Source organism: Hypanus sabinus, chromosome 7, assembly GCF_030144855.1.
Source record: "Hypanus sabinus isolate sHypSab1 chromosome 7, sHypSab1.hap1, whole genome shotgun sequence".
Classification (NCBI taxonomy): domain Eukaryota; kingdom Metazoa; phylum Chordata; class Chondrichthyes; order Myliobatiformes; family Dasyatidae; genus Hypanus; species Hypanus sabinus.
In genome coordinates this window covers 127,556,763-127,574,909 of record NC_082712.1, presented here as the reverse complement: position 1 = coordinate 127,574,909, position 18,147 = coordinate 127,556,763, and the positions used below count along the sequence as shown (strand labels likewise).

Genomic DNA, 18,147 nt, shown 5'->3' with positions numbered 1-18,147 from the left:
ATTTTGCTGGATAGCTCAATAAAAATTTATAGCCCTTTTCCCATAAAGATTTTTTAACTGGATTAAATTCCTTCCACCTCTTCAACAGATCGTAGCTTATGTCTGGATATAAAAAAAAACTCTTTTCCCTTCTGCTATCAATGGCCCATTTCTCTTTTTAGCACCTTGAGTAGCTGCCTTCAAGATCATTTCTTTATCTTGATACCTTAAACATTTTATCAAAATTGATCTCGGATTTTGATCTTGTTGAGGTCGTGGTCTTAAAGCTCTATGTGCTCCTTCAATTTCAATTACTTGACTTCCTTCTTTCATTACCAAAATTTCCGGAATCCATTCTTGAAAGAATTTTATTGGATTTTCTCCCTCTGTACCTTCCATAAGACCAACAATTATAATATTATTTCGTCTACTAGGGTTGTCAAGCACATCCATTTTTTCCATCATCCGTTTTCTTTCTGCTGTCCAGGCAAGCTTATCGTGTTCTATCTTTTCTATTCTTTCTGTGTTTTCTTCTACTTTAACTTCCAATTCTTTAACTTTATTATCCATCTTCTTTTGTTCTTCCACCATATTGTCAGGTGTATTATGTATGCTTCTTATATCTGTTCTTATAGCTTTAAATTAATTCGCCATATGTGTTCTTATAACTTTTAATTCATTGATTATATATATCAGGATATCTTTTATGTCTCCTTTAATCCCTTCCTTCTTTTCTTCTTTTTCTTCTGGATTTCCCAAAGAGTCTGTTTCAACTTCTGACTCACTTTCAATTTCACTTCCAACCATAGTTAAAGCTTGTATTTTTGTTAACATCTGTTCATGCATACTTTCGCACATGTGTTGTTCTTGCCGTTTCTTCTTAGAGACCGCCGACATTGCTGCAACTTCTTTTCCCGCAACATCAGAAGTGCCATGCACTTCATCAGGAGAAGATCCAACTTGAGTCCGAGGCTTCGCCAAGACGGCTAAGCCTTTTTCCCCGCCGATTTGCGCAGTCTTCGAAGCAGTAGCTTTCTTCTGTTTCGGTTTAGGAGCCATATCAAAAGATAATCCTGAGTTGCTTATAAGTAGTTTCTAATAGATATTTGTTAACTCTTCTTCATTTAAACCTGATTTCATTACTTTTTGCGAGGGAGCTGGAATCCCAACATCTCAACCCTACGTCATCACGTGACGTCCCCCTGTAGCAGAGTGATTGAATTGGCACAGAAAAATGCTTGGAGAAGTTTCAGGCCTCGCATGACGATTCCTTGAAGTGTCAGGAATGTGTAGAGGAGATATCAACATTCTTCTGGAACCTGCTACTGTCACTTTGTTCCGATATGGCCCAAGTTTGGAGCGAAAAACACTGCAATGGGTCAATAGTTCACAGACTTGAATGCAACCAGAGTTAGAAGGAAAAGAAAACAATAAGTGCTAGGCCAAACAGGGTCATTAACTAAAACTCTCAAATGGAAAACAAAGCCTACACTGCAGCTCAAAGGAATAACTAAGTATGAAATTAATACCACTAGTCTTCCAAGTCAGTTAACTCTATAGTCCAATTTTTCAGGCAATGCCAAATACAAGCAGACAGCGAAATGTTGCTGTGCTTTGCTCGGGTCTTGACAAGAGTTAAAACAAAGAGAATGCAGTTAAATACCATCACAATGTGATAATAATTAGCTGACACATGCATATTGACGAGCGCAATTGCCGTAGCTGCTGTGCTGCTGACTCATGGGTGTGACAGCCCACCCCTCCAAAAGCATAGCCCTGCGTCTGCTGGAAGTCCTTGATGAGTGACTTGTCCAGGATCTAAGAACGTTCTTCTGGACCACACCCATCTTTGTCTACAAGGTATTGGACCTTACCATGTATCTGGCGAGATGCCAGGTGGAGCCAGGGGAGAGGTACTGACTGGCTTGAGCTGGGAAGCATGGAATACAGGGTGGATCTTCATTGATGCTGGTAGATGCAATCTATACAATACCTTGTTGACAGTTTTTTCAACTACAAACGGTCCCGCGTAGTGCTTTGCCAATTTGCGCCTCTCGACCATCAGTGGAAAATCCCTGGATGTCAACCAGAACTCTCCTGGCTTGAATGGCCTTAACTGTCAGTGGAGCTGATCAGTCTGCCGGGAGTTCTGTTTGTGGGCGCATAGGATAGAAGCCCTGGTACGTCTCCAGGTGCACTTGTAGTGCAGCATCAGCTGTTCAGCAGCAGGAGCTCCTACATCATTCTTCTGATCGGAGAAGAATGGCAGCTGGAATCCCTTCTGGCATTCGAAGGGAGACATATTGGGGGAGGATGACTGAAGGTTATTGTCGGCGATCTCTGCCCAAACTAATTGGGAGCTCCAGGATGTGGAGTTGGAAGAGGCCAGGCAATGCAGGGTTGTCTCTAACTCCTGGTTCACTCTTTCCATTGGGCCACTTGATTGTTGTTGGAAAGCAGATGAGAGGCTGGCTGTGGCTTCTACAAGTGAGCAGAATTCCTTCCAAAAGTGGGAAGTGAACTGTGATCCATGATCAGACACTATGTCTTGAGGAAAGCCGTGGAGCCTGAAGACACGTTGAACAATGTGTGTAGCAGTTTCACAAGCTGATGGGAGCTTCATGTGGTCAATGGAGTGGGCAGCCTTTGGAAAATCAATTCCTTAACTGTTATTTAAGAACTAAGAAAATCTTTGCTAAAACATCTTTGACAAACAACAAATGGGATTCCAATATTCACCTACTGCCCAAAATCAGACTCTACCATTATAGTTACTGTGCCCGTTATGAACTAAGGATAAATGTTTTCTTTATTTGTCATATGTACTTGAAACATACACTGAAATGTGTTGTTTGTGTCAAATCAAATCAGAAATGATTGCGCTGGGCAGCCAGTAACTGTCCTAACAGTCATCATACAGCACATAAACTGGCCCTTCAGCCCAAATGGTCCATACTGACCACAGCATCCTCGCTGCCAGTTCCAGATGCACGTATGAAGCGCATAATGTTCCCCCTTCCCCTGCATATAGTTATCCAAATGCCTTACAAATGCTGCAGGTGTACCTGCCTGTAGCTCATTCCTGGTACTCACCATCTTCTGTGCGAAGAAGTTACCTCTCAGTTCTTTTTAACTCGCTCTCAACTTGTACCTGTGGCCTGCGGTTTAAGGCTCTCTAACTATGGGGAAAAGGCTTTGACCATCCACCTTATCCATACCACCACAATTTTATCAATTCTATGATATTTGTCTTATTCTCCAATAAATAAAGATCCAGTGAGGCCAACAGTTCTCTATAACTCAGGCTCTCTAGTTCAGGCAGCATCTGTGTAAATTCCTTCTGACCCTCTCCAGTTGGACAAAGTACTTCCAGTGCCAACATAACATGCCCACAATTCACTAGTCCTAACCGTACGTCTCTGGAATGTGAAGGGAATGGGAACACCTGGGAGAACCCACCCGGTCACAGGGGAATGGACAAACTCTTTATAACCCCCATCATACAGCTGTAAGGCATTGCACTAGCCGTTACTCTGCTGTTTCACCCCAGAAATTACATTCACTCTGATGACATGTACTGTAGGAAGCAAAGCGAATGTGAAATATTTTCCTTCATGTAATCAAACAAAACATTTCAGCTTTGCAGGCGAAGAATATAGGCACTTACTTGTGTAGACAGATTTTGTCACAAAGCTGCTGTTCAAATTCTGAAGAATATTGGTAAGAACAGTTATGGTGTAATTAGTTCCAGAGCTAAGATTAAATATAGCCGATTTATTTTCTTCTTCTCTATAAGTTGTACTATTTGATGCTTGAGCCATTTGGTAGCTGACAATAAAAGTGTATTCTCCAAGATTCATGTCTTCTGGTCTCTCCCAGCTAAAATGAAGTGATGAATTAGTGACAGCGGTCACTACTATGTTCCTGGGTGGTGAAGGAACTGTGAGAGAAATAAAATTACATCATGGTAAATATTATTTGGAAAATGAATGCAATTTACAACCTTTCACTGTGTCATGAGCAGAGTTCCCTAAAAATTGTTGATGGAGCTTTCCATGAACTAGACTGAAATACCCTCAACAGGCCAGGGGGAATTGTCAAGTAAAAGGAATGGAATGATAACAGTGCTTCAAAATCACTAGCATCAAGTCCAAGATCAGATTTATAGTTAGAAAGGTGAAAAATCATTTTATCCTCATCTCGTGTGAAAAGTGTCTTTACAATGAGCTGAAAGCATTGTACTTTAAAGTATATAAGAAATGGCATAGGAGTAGACCACTCATCCCCTGAACATCAATGTCCTGCTTTCTTCATTATGCAATGTACATAAAATTCCAATAATCTGCCCTCCAACTTTTCGTCAAATGGAATGTTTTGACATTTGGACTATCTGGTTTTATCCTGCAAATTCTATTTAAGCATACTGGGGTTCCAGTTCTTGCAGTCCCCTTAAATTCATTGAGGTTCTGTTCTAATGCTCCTTTTAAATTTACTGGATCCCTGTCCCAGCACTCCCAGAAAACTGCTTGAGACCTTATTTTAAGCTTACTTGAAATTCTCTAGACCCCATTGCCGTGCTCACTTTAAACTCACGCAGGAACGTTGTTCCATGCTCACTCTGGACTCAGCGGTGTCCTGTTCTGACAGTCTGTCACCAGGCCACTAGTTCCTGTACTCCCTTTAAACCTGTCTCCTCACTGGGTAATTTAAAGTACGTTGGGTGGACTATTATGAGGAGTAACATTCAACAGAAAAGAAAATCTGTCCTTTCGCGTGTCACCACTACAGTATTGAGAGTGCTGGATTATTACAAATTTTAATATTACTTAAAAATCTGTCATTCTGTCATGAATATAGCTCTACCTCTAGATGTCTCTGCAGTTGGGAATTCCTCTGTAGTCTCTCAAAAGAGAAATGCCTCTTCCTCTGAGTCTAAAATGGGAGATCCCTTATTTAAAAGCAATCCCCAAGTTCTAGGTACTTTCTCTAGATCTAACAGCCTCTCAGCAACTTACGTGTTCCCACAAGATTACGTCTGCTGCTCCAATGAACACAGGCTAAATCTATTAACCACTCTTCTCATGTTAATCCCTTCATTTTAAGAATCATCCACGTGAACCTTCCCTGCACTGCTTCCAATGCACATACATCCTTCCACCATTGTTGAGGCCAAAACTGTTTGCATCATTCCAAGTGTGGTCTTACCACCATCCTATAAAGTTGCATCAAACATACCCCCTGCCATGAATGTTAACATTTCATGAACCTTCTTAACTGTTTGATGAAACTGTACGCTGTATTTTAGGTTCATGTTCTACAATTTCTAGATCTCATTGTAGATTCTATCTGAACAATGATTTACATATTTCTTCTTTCTTCCAGAGTGGATAAACTCAGATTTTATCCTGGGGACCTAGGGAAGTGCTGGGCTGTTTTACTACATTGCTCTGGTTTTTGAGAAACAGCCAAGTACGTAGAGCTCGGACAGATCAAAAATTGCGTCATCATGGGACTGTTACGAGGGGATGCCTTAGCATGGGCCACCGTGATCTGGGACAACCGGCCAGAGGTCTGTTCCTCCTTCTCCTGCTTCGTCCCCGAAATGAGGATGACACGAACAGCCTGGTCTCCTTGGTCTCTCTAGCCACAAGGCTAGATAATCAACTTCGAGAGCGTCTGAGAGAAAAGACCGGTCACCCTGTTCCTCGGGTCATTACACGGCCCACCTTACCATCTTCAACCAGCCCTAACTTCTCTCTTCCTTCCGTTCCTTGCAGAGCTCCCGTTCCTACTGTCCTGGTAATTCAGACGACGCTCCCTTTAGTTCCCCAGATCTGGATGCAGATCCCGGCTATCGTGAATCATCAACAGTCCCAGTGCCTAGTTGGATTCTGTTGCAGAGGGCAATCTGTTGGATGAAGAGTTAGCCTCCCAGTCCAGAAGACCTCGAGAGCCATAAAATACCTATCTGGAGGCGCGGGAACTGGATGGAAAACTGCTGGCTTGGTTGACCCACGGTATGCCATCCCTGACCTTGATTCTCTCTGGAAAGCATCGGGAGGAGGTATGACTCAATCTCATTCGTTCGCCTCAAGCCCCTGTAGTTCTAGGATCCCATGGCTGAACCACCACAATGCCCACATCGACTGTTCTACCGGGAAATTAGCCAGCTGGAGCCGGTTTTGCCACGCCAATTTCCGCGGTCAGCGCCATCTCCCAGGGGGACTACCGCGACTCAGCCTGTCTTGGTATCCCTCGACTTGTCCAGAGCCCCATAGAGTACCATGACCTGGGAGAGGTATTCAGGAAACAATGGGCTCTTTCCCTGCCTTCGCACCGCCCGTATGATTGTGCCATTGACCTTATCCCGGGGCCTCATTACCCACCAGTCATCTTTATAACCTATCCCGACTGGAGAGGAAGGCCACGGAGAAATACAATAGCGAGCCCTCACGGTGGGCATAATTAGACCTTCACCCTTCCTGGTAGGTGCCAGTTTCTTCTCTGTAGAAAAGAAGGATAGGTCGCTTCATCCTTGTATTGATTACCGAGGCCTAAACAACATAACAGTTGAAAATAAGTACCCACTACCCCTCATTAATTTGGCATTTGAACCACTTCTTGGAGCCACCATCTTCTCAAAGTTGGACCTTCGTAACGTACACCATCTAGTCAGTGTGAGGGAGGGGGATACTATGACTCGGCATGTTCCATCTGTGTCTGTTGAAAAACCTCTCATCGGCCACCTATAGGATTACTATGTCCTCTACCTGTCCTTGGTCCTTCCTGGTCGCAAATTGCACTAAATTTCCTCACCGGTCTACCCCCTTCCCACGGAAACACCACTGTCCTCATCGTGGTAGACTGGTTCTCCAAGATGGTGCACTTTGTAGCTTTCCCTAACCTCCCTTCTGCTCAAGAAACCACAGACCATTGTAGAAGAAGGCAGAATCATGAGAGAGCTGATAGGCCCTCTTCCCACCCTGCCAAATGCAAAAATGCTATACCCTATTCCCAGTTCCACCGCCTCCACTCCATCTGCTCCCATGATGAGGCTTTCCATTCAAGGACATCTCAAACGTCTTCTTTCTTTAAGGCTCGTGGTTTCCCTTCTGCCGTTATCAATGATGCCCTCACCCGCATCTCCTCCATTTCCCGCAGTTCGGCCCTCACCCCATTCACCCGTCACAACAACAGGGACCGAGGTCCTCACCTACCACCAGCCTCCAGATCCAGCATATCCTCCAAAACTTCCACCACATTCAACATGACCCCTGCACTAAGCACACCTTTCCCTCTCTAGCCCTCTCTGCTGTCCGCAGGGATCAGTCCCTCTGCAACTCCCTGGTCCACACGTCCCTCCCGACAGATCTCCCACCTGGCACTTATCCCTGCAAGCGTAATAGCTACACCTGTCCATACACCTCCTTTCTTACCACCATTCAAGGCCCCAAAGAGTCCTTCCAGGTGAGGCAACACTTCACTTGTGAGTCTGTTGGGATCATCTATTGCATCCGGTGCTCCCGGTGCAGCCTCCTCTACATTGGCAAGAACCAATGCAGATTGAGGGACCTCTTCGACGAGCACCTCCGCTCCGTACGCCGCAACAGACAGGATCTCCTGGTTGCCACCTACTTCAACTCTGCTTCATATTCCCATTCAGATATGTCCATACATGGCCTCCTCTACTGCCATGATGAGACCAAACTCAGGTTGGAGGAGCAACACCTCATATACCATCTGGGTAGTCTCCAGTCCCTTGGCATGAACATTGAATTCTCCAACTGCCGATAATTCCCTCCTTCTCCCTTACAATAGACAATAGACAATAGGTAAGAAGTAGACCATTCGGCCCCTCGGGTCTGCACCGCCATTCTGAGATCATGGCTGATCATTCACTATCAATACCCAGTCCCTGCCTTGTCCCCATATCCCTTGATTCCCCTATCCATCAGATATCTATCCAGCTCCTTCTTGAAAGCATCCAGAGAATTGGCCTCCACCGTCTTCCGAGGCAGTGCATTCCACACCCTCACAACTCTCTGGGAGAAGAAACTCTTCTTCAACTCTGTTTTAAATAACTGACCTCTTATTCTCAATCCATGCCCTCTGGTACTGGACTCTCCCAACATCTGGAATATATTTCCTGCCTCAATCCTATCAAATCCTTTAATTATCTTAAACGTTTCAATCAGTTCCCCTCTCAATCTCCTCAATTCCAGTGTGTACAAGCCCAATCTCTCCAATCTCTCTGCGTAAGACAGCCCTGCCATCACAGGAATCAACTTAGTGAATCTACGCTGCACTTCCTCAATTGCCAGAATGTCCTTCCTTAAACCTGGAGACCAAAACTGTACACAATATTCCAGGTGTGGTCTCACCAGGGCCCTGTACAAATGCAAAAGAACATCCTTGCTCTTGTATTCAATTCCCCTTGTAACAAAGGCCAACATTCCATTTGCCCTCTTCACTGCCTGTTGCACTTGCTCATTCACCTTCATTGACTGGTGAACTAGGACTCCTAGGTCTCTTTGCATTTCTCCCTTACCTAACTCGACACCGTTAAGACAATACTCTGCCCTCTTGTTCCTGCTTCCAAAGTGGATAACTTCACATTTATTCACATTGAATGACATCTGCCAAGTATCTGCCCACTCACTCAGCCTGTATTCTCTCCCTGTATTCTCCTAACGTCCTCTTCGCATGTCACACTGCCACCCAGTTTAGTATCGTCAGCAAACTTGCTGATATAGTTTTCAATGCCCTCATCTAAATCATTGACATAAATCGTAAAGAGCTGTGGTCCCAATACAGAGCCCTGTGGTACCCCACTAGTCACCTCCAGCCAGTCCGAGAAGCACCCATTCACTGCTACCCTTTGCTTTCTATCTGCCAACCAGTTTTCTATCCATGTTGAAACCCTGCCCCCAATGCCATGAGCTCTGATTTTACTCACCAATCTCCTATGTGGCACCTTATCGAATGCCTTCTGAAAATCTAGGTACACAACATCTACTGGCTTACCCTCATCTAACATCCTTGTTACACCCTCAAAAAACTCCAACAGATTAGTCAAGCATGATTTGCCCTTGGTAATCCCATCCCAGTTTCACTCTGCCTCCTCCTCCAGCTGTCCATCACCTCTCTGATGATTCTGCCTTCTTCTACTATACAGTGCTTTCAACTTTCATTCCTTCTTCTCCTTTCCTGCCTATCCGCTCCATTCTTCCCCTCCCCGACCTCTTGATTGTTCCTCTAATTGGTTTTTAACCTGATCCCTACCAGCCTTCTCCTTCCCAACTTCCCCCCACCTTCTTTATAGGCCCCCTGCCCCCACCCCCTTCAGTCCTGATGATCTGTCTCAGCCCGAAACGTTGACTGCTCGTTTCCACGGATGCTGCCCAACCTGCTGAGTTCCTGCGGCTTGTTGTACGTTGGATTTTTTTCTGTTTGGCAACATCCACATCCCCAATAATTAAATATTGAATCGGGGTCAAACAATCAGTGTTAGTGAAATACTGGAGATCAAATTCTTCAATCATAGTGATTTCATGTCTCAAACTTGGCAGTCAATGCTTAAGAATGTGTTCCACATTTATCATTTCTAATACAAAAGAAATTCAATTAAAACTGTTCTTCACACTTTGTACATACCTGTTATACCCTGCACATTGGCAGAGGTAACATTGAAGGGTCCACTGCTTGTAATCACTGTGACGTTGTACACACGACCAGGTCGAAGATCAGTGAAAGTTACAGATGTGGAATTTCTACTGCTGACTGTTTGTACAGACGTATAATTTACACCTTGAAGAGTGATAAAGAACAGCTCCACGTTTCCAGGTGGTGGAATCCAGGAGACAGACAATCTATCCACTGCCCCATTGCTGCTAACACTGATGTTTGCTTCTGGTATCTGTACAGGTTCTGTGGGATGAAAGAAATGATGGGATTTTCCAGGAGGTTTCAGACACAGAACGTAACGTGGTGTAAGGTAATTATGTTCATCACAGAATAGGACCATCTCAGCAGATGAGAAAGATATTGAATTTAGTTAAATTGATAAGGAGTAGTTGCAAGGATTATACAATTAAAAACACTCAAAACATGAAGTAAAAACAATGGCAGGAAGTTTGCAACAGATTCGGTAGCATCTGCAGAGAGAATGATACAGGTCAGACTGAAAGGAGGACGTCGATACCGCAAGCTAAACGTGGGATCTCAGTCTTTGGTTTCTAGCACAATTGCAGTGAAGCTCAGAGCAGGAATGGGACAGAATATCAAAGTGACACACATTTAATAAGATTGAGAAGAGGTGTTCAGGACTTTGATCTTGTGTTCTTCAGTGGAAATTAATGATTTATACAATTTACTATAGAGGGAAGCCACCTTCTGCTGTACTTACTTGTGTAGCTGGATACTTCTCTGGAATCAGACTGGACATTGGCTACAAGTGTGATAACGGTGAAGGTGTAGTTGGTTCCAGCGGTCAGACCGCTCACAGTAGCATTTTCAAATTTTACAGTTTCATTTTGAATGATAATGGCAGGTTCTGAAGTTGTTTTTGTCACTACCAGATAGCGATAGTCATCTTTATATCCTATTGGTTGTTCCCAATTCAGTGTTATGGAGTCAGTGCCAACATAGTCAACTTGTAGGCTGTTCACTACGTTTGGTTCTGTTGGGGAAAATAAATTAATTTTGCTGATTATCTTTGAAAACCAATTGCTGGTGATAGATGTATTTTATGAACTGAGAATAGCTCAGATTTGATGGTTAATGTAAAACAGATGGTGGTAAGTTTTCATTGTACTTCTGCATCCAAACCCATTTTCATGGGCACTCGTCTCCCCACCATTGAGGAAATCTTCAAAAGGCTTTGCCTCAGATGGCGGCATCCATCATTAAGGATGTTAACCATTTTGGACATGCCCTCTTCTCATTACTATCACCAGGAAGGAGTTGCAGGAGACTTAAGACACACTCTCAATATTAAGAAACAACTTCTTCCCTTTCACCATCAGAATTCTGAATGGTCCATGAACGCATGAACACAACCTCAATATACCTTTTTTGCACTATTTATTTAATTCATTTTCATTGGAACTTAGAGTAATTTTTATATGCTTTCAACCATTGTACTGTTACAAAACAACCAATTTCAAACATACGTCAATGACAATAATCAATGATCCTGATTCTGAGCTGTGATCTCAAAAGCTACCCCTTAAATGCATACTTGTACTGCACAACTAAAGCACTTCTTAGCTACTTTCTATACCATGGCCTAAGTAATGCTCCTGAATGACAGTGACTATACTATGTGTCTTGGTTCACAAACAGGCTCTTGATAGTCCAGGTCAACCATATCACTAATTGTAAATGCATAGGGTCATCAAACTTCCCCGTGCACTGCCTCTGCTCCCAGGCAATGTGCAAAAGTAATGCTGGAGCAAAGTTATTTGGAAGGCCTGTCCTGTAAATGGACCATTGTTCAGTGCCAGAAATATTTCATGATCTAAACAGGTGGGCGAATGGTGATTCTTTTTTACAGCTTAAGACTTATTATATTTCTTACCTTGGCTTCCTTTCAAATGGAAGCATCCACATCCAACTTTGATTGCTGAAACTGATGGATAGTTTGGCTGCTAAGTCTAAGCATCAGTGGAGAGAGATCTCAGATGTCTGAGATCTGATGAATTGCATCCATCCCAATTTAGTACCACTTCCTTTTTATCAACCTTCAGGTGAATGGTATGCATCTACAGCCAAGAGGCATGCTTTGTACTGAGTTAAACCTGTGTACAATAATCTTACTGTAAGAACACCAATGGAGTTTCCTTTTTTTTCCATAGACTTTTCAGGTTTCTGTAATTGCAGAACCCAGTCAACTTGAATTGGCAACAATATCTCCTCCAGAATCTCCATCAGCACAAGTGCACTACAAGTCTGTGGGCTTATTCGCCTGTTCCATTCCCTTTATGCTTATGACTGTGTGGATAAGCACAAATTCAATGCCATATTTACGTTTGCTAACAAAATCACTTTTGTTGGCTGAGTCAAAGATTCAGATGAATCAGCTGAGAGGAGGGAAATTGAACATCTTGGTGAGTGATGGCACAGTAACAACCTCTCACTCTACATCGGCAAGGCCAAGCAAATAATAATTTACTATCAGATGAAACCGAGGTCCATGAGTCAAACCTCAATGGGGATCAGGTGCGGGGAGGGTCGGCATCTTTAAATTATTTGTAGTTTTCCGAGGAGCTATCCTGGGTTTGACACATATGTGCCATTACAAAGAAAGCCTGGCATCACCTCTATTTTCTGAGAAGTTTGTGAAGATTCAGCGTGTCATCCAAAACTTTCTCATTTTTCTATAGTGGAGTTTATATTGACTGGTTGCATCCCAGCTTCGTATGGAAATGGATATGGCCCAGTCCATCACGGGTAAAGATACCTCCACTCTTCTGCACATTTATACGTAGTGCTGTCGCAGGAAAGCAGCAACAATCAACAGGGACCCCCACCATCCAGGCCATGTTCACTTCTTGCTGTTCCCATCAGGAAGGTGGTACAGGAGTTTCAGTAGCTATACCGCTGAGTCCAGGAGGAGTTATAAAGGAAGAAAACAGGTTAATAGAAGAACGTGGGGGAAAAGTCATAAATTGGAACTGTTGTCAGAAGAGGGAAGAGAGGTTTTTAGTCTCAGCGTTGATTTCAGTTAATCATGCTAACTGGCAGTTGGGTGAGCCCTGAAATAAGGAAGTATGTAGCAGACTGATTGGATTGGCACAGAAAAATGCTTTGAGAAGTTTCAGGCCTCTCATGACGATTCCTTGAAGTGTCAGGAATGTGTAGAGGAGATATCAACATTCTTCTGGCACCTGCTACTGTCACTTTGTTCCGATATGGCCCAAGTTTGGAGCGCAGGACACTGAAGTGGGTCAATAGTTCACAGACTTTAATGCAACCAGAGTTAGATGGAAAAGAAAACAATAAGCAAAACAGGGCCATTAACTACAAAATGGAAAACTTCTCAAATGGAAAACAAAGCCTACACTGCAGCTCAAAGGAATAACTAAGTATGAAATTAATACCACTAGTCTTCCAAGTCAGTTATCTCTATAGTCCAATTTTTCAGGCAAGGCCAAATACAAGCAGACAGCGAAATGTTGCTGCGCTTTGCTCGGGTCTTGACAAGAGTTAAAACAAAGAGAATGCAGTTGAATACCATCACAATGTGATAATAATTAGCTGACACATGCATATTGACAAGCGCAATTGCCGTAGCTGCTGCGCTGCTGACTCATGGGTGTGACAGGACACCCCTCCAAAAGCATAGCCCTGCGTCTGCTGGAAGTCCTTGATGAGTGACTTGTCCAGGATCTAAGAACGTTCTTCTGGACCACACCCATCTTTGTCTACAAGGTATTGGACCTTACCATGTATCTGGCGAGCTGCCAGGTGGAGCCAGGGGAGAGGTACTGACTGGCTTGAGCTGGGAAGCATGGAATACAGGGTGGATCTTCATTGATGCTGGTAGATGCAATCTATACAATGCCTTGTTGACAGCTTTTTCAGCTACAAATGGTCCCGCGTAGTGCGTTGCCAATTTGTGCCTCTCGACCATCAGGGCAAAATCCCTGGATGTCAACCAGAACACTCCTGGCTTGAATGGCCTTAGCTGTCAGTGGAGCCGATCAGTCTGCCGGGAGTTCTGTTTGTGGGCGCATAGGATAGAAGCCCTGGTACGTCTCCAGGTGCACTTGTAGTGCAGCATCAGCTGTTCAGCAGCAGGAGCTCCTACATCATTCTTCTGATCGGAGAAGAATGGCAGCTGGAATCCCTTCTGGCATTCGAAGGGAGGCATATTGGGGGAGGATGACTGAAGGTTATTGTCGGCGATCTCTGCCCAAACCAATTGGGAGCTCCAGGACATGGAGTTGGAAGAGGCAAGGCAATGCAGGGTTGTCTCTAACTCCTGGTTCACTCTCTCCATTGGGCCATTTGATTGTTGGTGGAAAGCAGATGAGATGCTGGCTGTGGCTTCTACAAGAGAGCAGAATTCCTTCCAAAAGTGGGAAGTGAACTGTGATCCATGATCAGACACTATGTCTTGAGGAAATCAGTGGAGCCTGAAGACACGTTGAAGCATGTGTGTGGCAGTTTCACAAGCTGATGGGAGCTTCATGTGGTCAATGGAGTGGGCAGCCTTGGAAAATCAATTCCTGAACTGTTATTTAAGAACTAAGGAAATCTTTGCTAAACCATCTTTGACAAACAACAAATGGGATTCCAATATTCACCTACTGCCCAAAATCAGACTCTACCATTATACTTACTGTGCCCATTATGAACTAAGGATAAATGTTATCTTTATTTGTCATATGTACTTGAAACATATACAGAAATGTGTTGTTTGTGTCCAATCAAATCAGAAGTGATTGCGCTGGGCATGCTGTAACTGTCCTAACAGTCATCATACAGCACATAAACTGGCCCTTCAGCCCAAATGGTCCATGCTGACCACAGCATGCTCCCTGCCAGTTCCAGCTGCACGTATGAAGCGCATAATGTTCCCCCTTCCCCTGCATATAGTTATCCAAATGCCTTACAAATGCTGCAGGTGTACCTGCCTGTAGCTCATTCCTGGTACTCACCATCTTCTGTGCGAAGAAGTTACCTCTCAGTTCTTTTTAACTCGCTCTCAACTTGTACCTGTGGCCTGTAGTTTAAAGCTCTCTAACTATGGGGAAAAGGCTTTGACCATCCACCTTATCCATACCACCACAATTTTATCAATTCTATGATATTTGTCTTATTCTCCAATAAATAAAGATCCAGTGAGGCCAACTGTTTCCCATAACTCAGGCTCTCTAGTTCAGGCAGCATCTGTGTAAATTCCTTCTGACCCTCTCCAGTTTGACACTGTACTTTCAGTGCCAACATAACATGCCCACAATTCACTAGTCCTAACCGTACGTCTCTGGTATGTGAAGGGAACGGGAACACCTGGGAGAACCCACATGGTCACAGGGGAATGGACAAACTCTTTATAACCCCCATCATACAGCTGTAAGGCGTTGCACTAGCCGTTACTCTGCTGTTTCACCCCAGAAATTACATTCACTCTGATGAAATGTACTGTAGGAAGCAAAGCGAATGTGAAATATTTTCCTTCATGTAATCAAACAAAACATTTCAGCTTTGCAGGCGAAGAATATAGGCACTTACTTGTGTAGACAGATTTTGTCACAAAGCTGCTGTTCAAATTCTGAAGAATATTGGTAAGAACAGTTATGGTGTAATTAGTTCCAGAGCTAAGATTAAATATAGCCGATTTATTTTCTTCTTCTCTATAAGTTGTACTATTTGATGCTTGAGCCATTTGGTAGCTGACAATAAAAGTGTATTCTCCAAGATTCATGTCTTCTGGTCTCTCCCAGCTAAAATGAAGTGATGAATTTGTGACAGCGGTCACTACTATGTTTCTGGGTGGTGAAGGAACTGTGAGAGAAATAAAATTACATCATGGTAAATTTTGTTTGGAAAATAAATGCAATTTACAACCTTTCACTGTGTCATGAGCAGAGTTCCCTAAAAATTGTTGATGGAGCTTTCCATGAACTAGACTGAAATACCCTCAATGGGACAGGGGGAATTGTCAAGTAAAAGGAATGGAATGATAACAGTGCTTCAAAATCACTAGCATCAAGTCCAAGATCAGATATATAGTTAGAAAGGTGAAAAATCATCTTATCCTCATCTCGTGTGAAAAGTGTCTTTACAATGAGCTGAAAGCATTGTTCTTTAAACATAAGTATATAACAAATGGCATAGGAGTAGACGACTCATCTCCTGAACATCAATTTCCTGCTTTCTTCATTATGCAATGTACATAAAATTCCAATAATCTGCCCTCCAACTTTTTGTCAAATGGAATGTTTTGACATTTGGACTGTCTGGTTTTATTCTCCAAATTCTATTTAAGCCTACTGGGGTTCCAGTTCTTGCAGTCCCCTTAAATTCATTGAGGCTCTTTTCTAATGCTCCTTTTAAATTTACTGGATCCCTGTCCCCGATCTCCCAGAAAACTGCGTGAGACCTTATTTTAAGCTTACTTGAAATTCTCTAGACCCCATTGCCGTGCTCACTTTAAACTCACACAGGACCAATGTTCCATGCTCACTCTGGACTCAGTGGTGTCCTGTTCTCACAGTCTGTCACCAGGCCACTAGTTCCTGTACTCCCTTTAAACCTGTGTCCTCACTGGGTAATTTAAAGTACGTTGGGTGGACTATTATGAGGAGTGACATTCAACAGAAAAGAAAATCTGTCCATTTGCGTGTCACTACTACAGTATTGAGAGTGCTGGATTATTACAAATTTTAATATTACTTAAAAATCTGTCATTCTGTCATGAACATAGCTCTACCTCTAGAAGTCTCTGCAGTTGGGAATTCCTCTGTAGTCTCTCAAAAGAGAAATGCCTCTTCCTCTGAGTCTAAAATGGGAGATCCCTTATTTAAAAACAATCCCCAAGTTCTAGGTACTTTCTCTAGATCTAACAGCCTCTCAGCAACTTACATGTTCCCACAAGATTACGTCTGCTGCTCCAATGAACACAGGCTAAATCTATTAACCATTCTTCTCATGTTAATCCCTTCATTTTATGAATCATCCACGTGAACCTTCCCTGCACTGCTTCCAATGCACATACATCCTTCCACCATTGTTGAGGCCAAAACTGTTTGCATCATTTCAAGTGTGGTCTTACCACCATCCTATAAAGTTGCATCAAACATACCCCCTGCCATGAATGTTAACATTTCATGAACCTTCTTAACTGTTTGATGAAACTGTACGCTGTATTTTAGGTTCATGTTCTACAATTTCTAGATCTCATTGTAGATTCTATCTGAACAATGATTTACATATTTCTTCTTTCTTCCAGAGAGGATAAACTCACATTTTATCCTGGGGACCTAGGGAAGTGCGGGCCGTTTTACTACATTGCTCTGGTTTTTGAGCAACAGCAAAGTACGTAGAGCTCGGACAGATCAAAAATTGCGTATATCATGGGGCTGTTACGAGGGAATGCCTTAGCATGGTCCACCGTGATCTGGGACAACCGGCCAGAGGTCTGTTCCTCCTTCTCCTCCTTCGTCTCTGAAATGAGGTTGACACAGCCAGCCTGGTCTCCTTGGTCTCTCTAGCCACTAGGCTAGATAATTGACTTCGAGAGCGTCTGAGAGAAAAGACCGGTCACCCCGTTCCTCGGGTCATTACACGGCCCACCTTACCATCTTCAACCAGCCCTAACTTCTCTCTTCCTTCTGTTCCTTGCAGAGCTCCCGTTCCTACTGTCCTGGTAATTCAGACGACGCTCCCTTCAGTTCCCCAGATCTGGATGCAGATCCCGGCTATCGTGAATCATCAACAACAGTCCCTGTGCCTAGTTGGATTCTGGTGCAGAGGGCAATCTGTTGGATGAAGAGTTAGCCTCCCAGTCCAGAAGATCTCGAGAGCCATAAAATACCTATCTGGAGGCACGGGAACTGGATGGAAACCTGCTGGCTCGGTTGACCCACGGTATGCCATCCCTGACCTTGGTTCTCTCTGGAAAGCTTCGGGAGGAGGTAGGACTCAATCTCATTCGTTCGCCTCAAGCCCCTGGAGTTCTAGGATCCCATGGCTGAACCAACACAATGCCCACATCGACTGTTCTACCGGGAAATTAGCCAGCTGGAGCCGGTTTTGCCACGCCAATTTCCGCAGTCAGCGCCATCTCCCAGGGGGACTACCGCGACTCAGCCTGTCTTGGACTCCCTCGACTTGTCCAGAGCCCCACAGAGTACCATGACCTGGGAGCGGTATTCAGGAAACAATGGGCTCTTTCCCTGCCTTCGCACTGCCCGTATGATTGTGCCATTGACCTTATCCCAGGGCCTCATTACCCACCAGTCATCTTTATAACCTATCCCGACTGGAGAGGAAGGCCACGGAGAAATACAATAGCGAGCCCTCACGGTGGGCATAATTAGACCTTCATCCTTCCTGGTAGGTGCCAGTTTCTTCTCTGTAGAAAAGAAGGATAGGTCGCTTCATCCTTGTATTGATTACCGAGGCCTAAACAACATAACAGTTGAAAATAAGTACCCACTA

General features: G+C 43.8%; 1 protein-coding gene across 1 annotated transcript in view; it reads right to left on the bottom strand.

Annotated features, from left to right (window-relative positions):
• Positions 1–18,147, bottom strand: part of LOC132397544 (uncharacterized) — a 215,824-nt gene that overhangs the window by 64,799 nt on the left and 132,878 nt on the right. Inside the window, exons 44-47 of the mRNA XM_059976370.1 lie at positions 15,217–15,489; positions 10,385–10,657; positions 9,634–9,906; positions 3,647–3,919 (exon numbers count right to left, since the gene is read on the bottom strand). Of these exons, the coding sequence (XP_059832353.1) occupies positions 3,647–3,919; positions 9,634–9,906; positions 10,385–10,657; positions 15,217–15,489 (1,092 nt within the window). The remainder of the gene's footprint in view (positions 1–3,646; positions 3,920–9,633; positions 9,907–10,384; positions 10,658–15,216; positions 15,490–18,147) is intronic.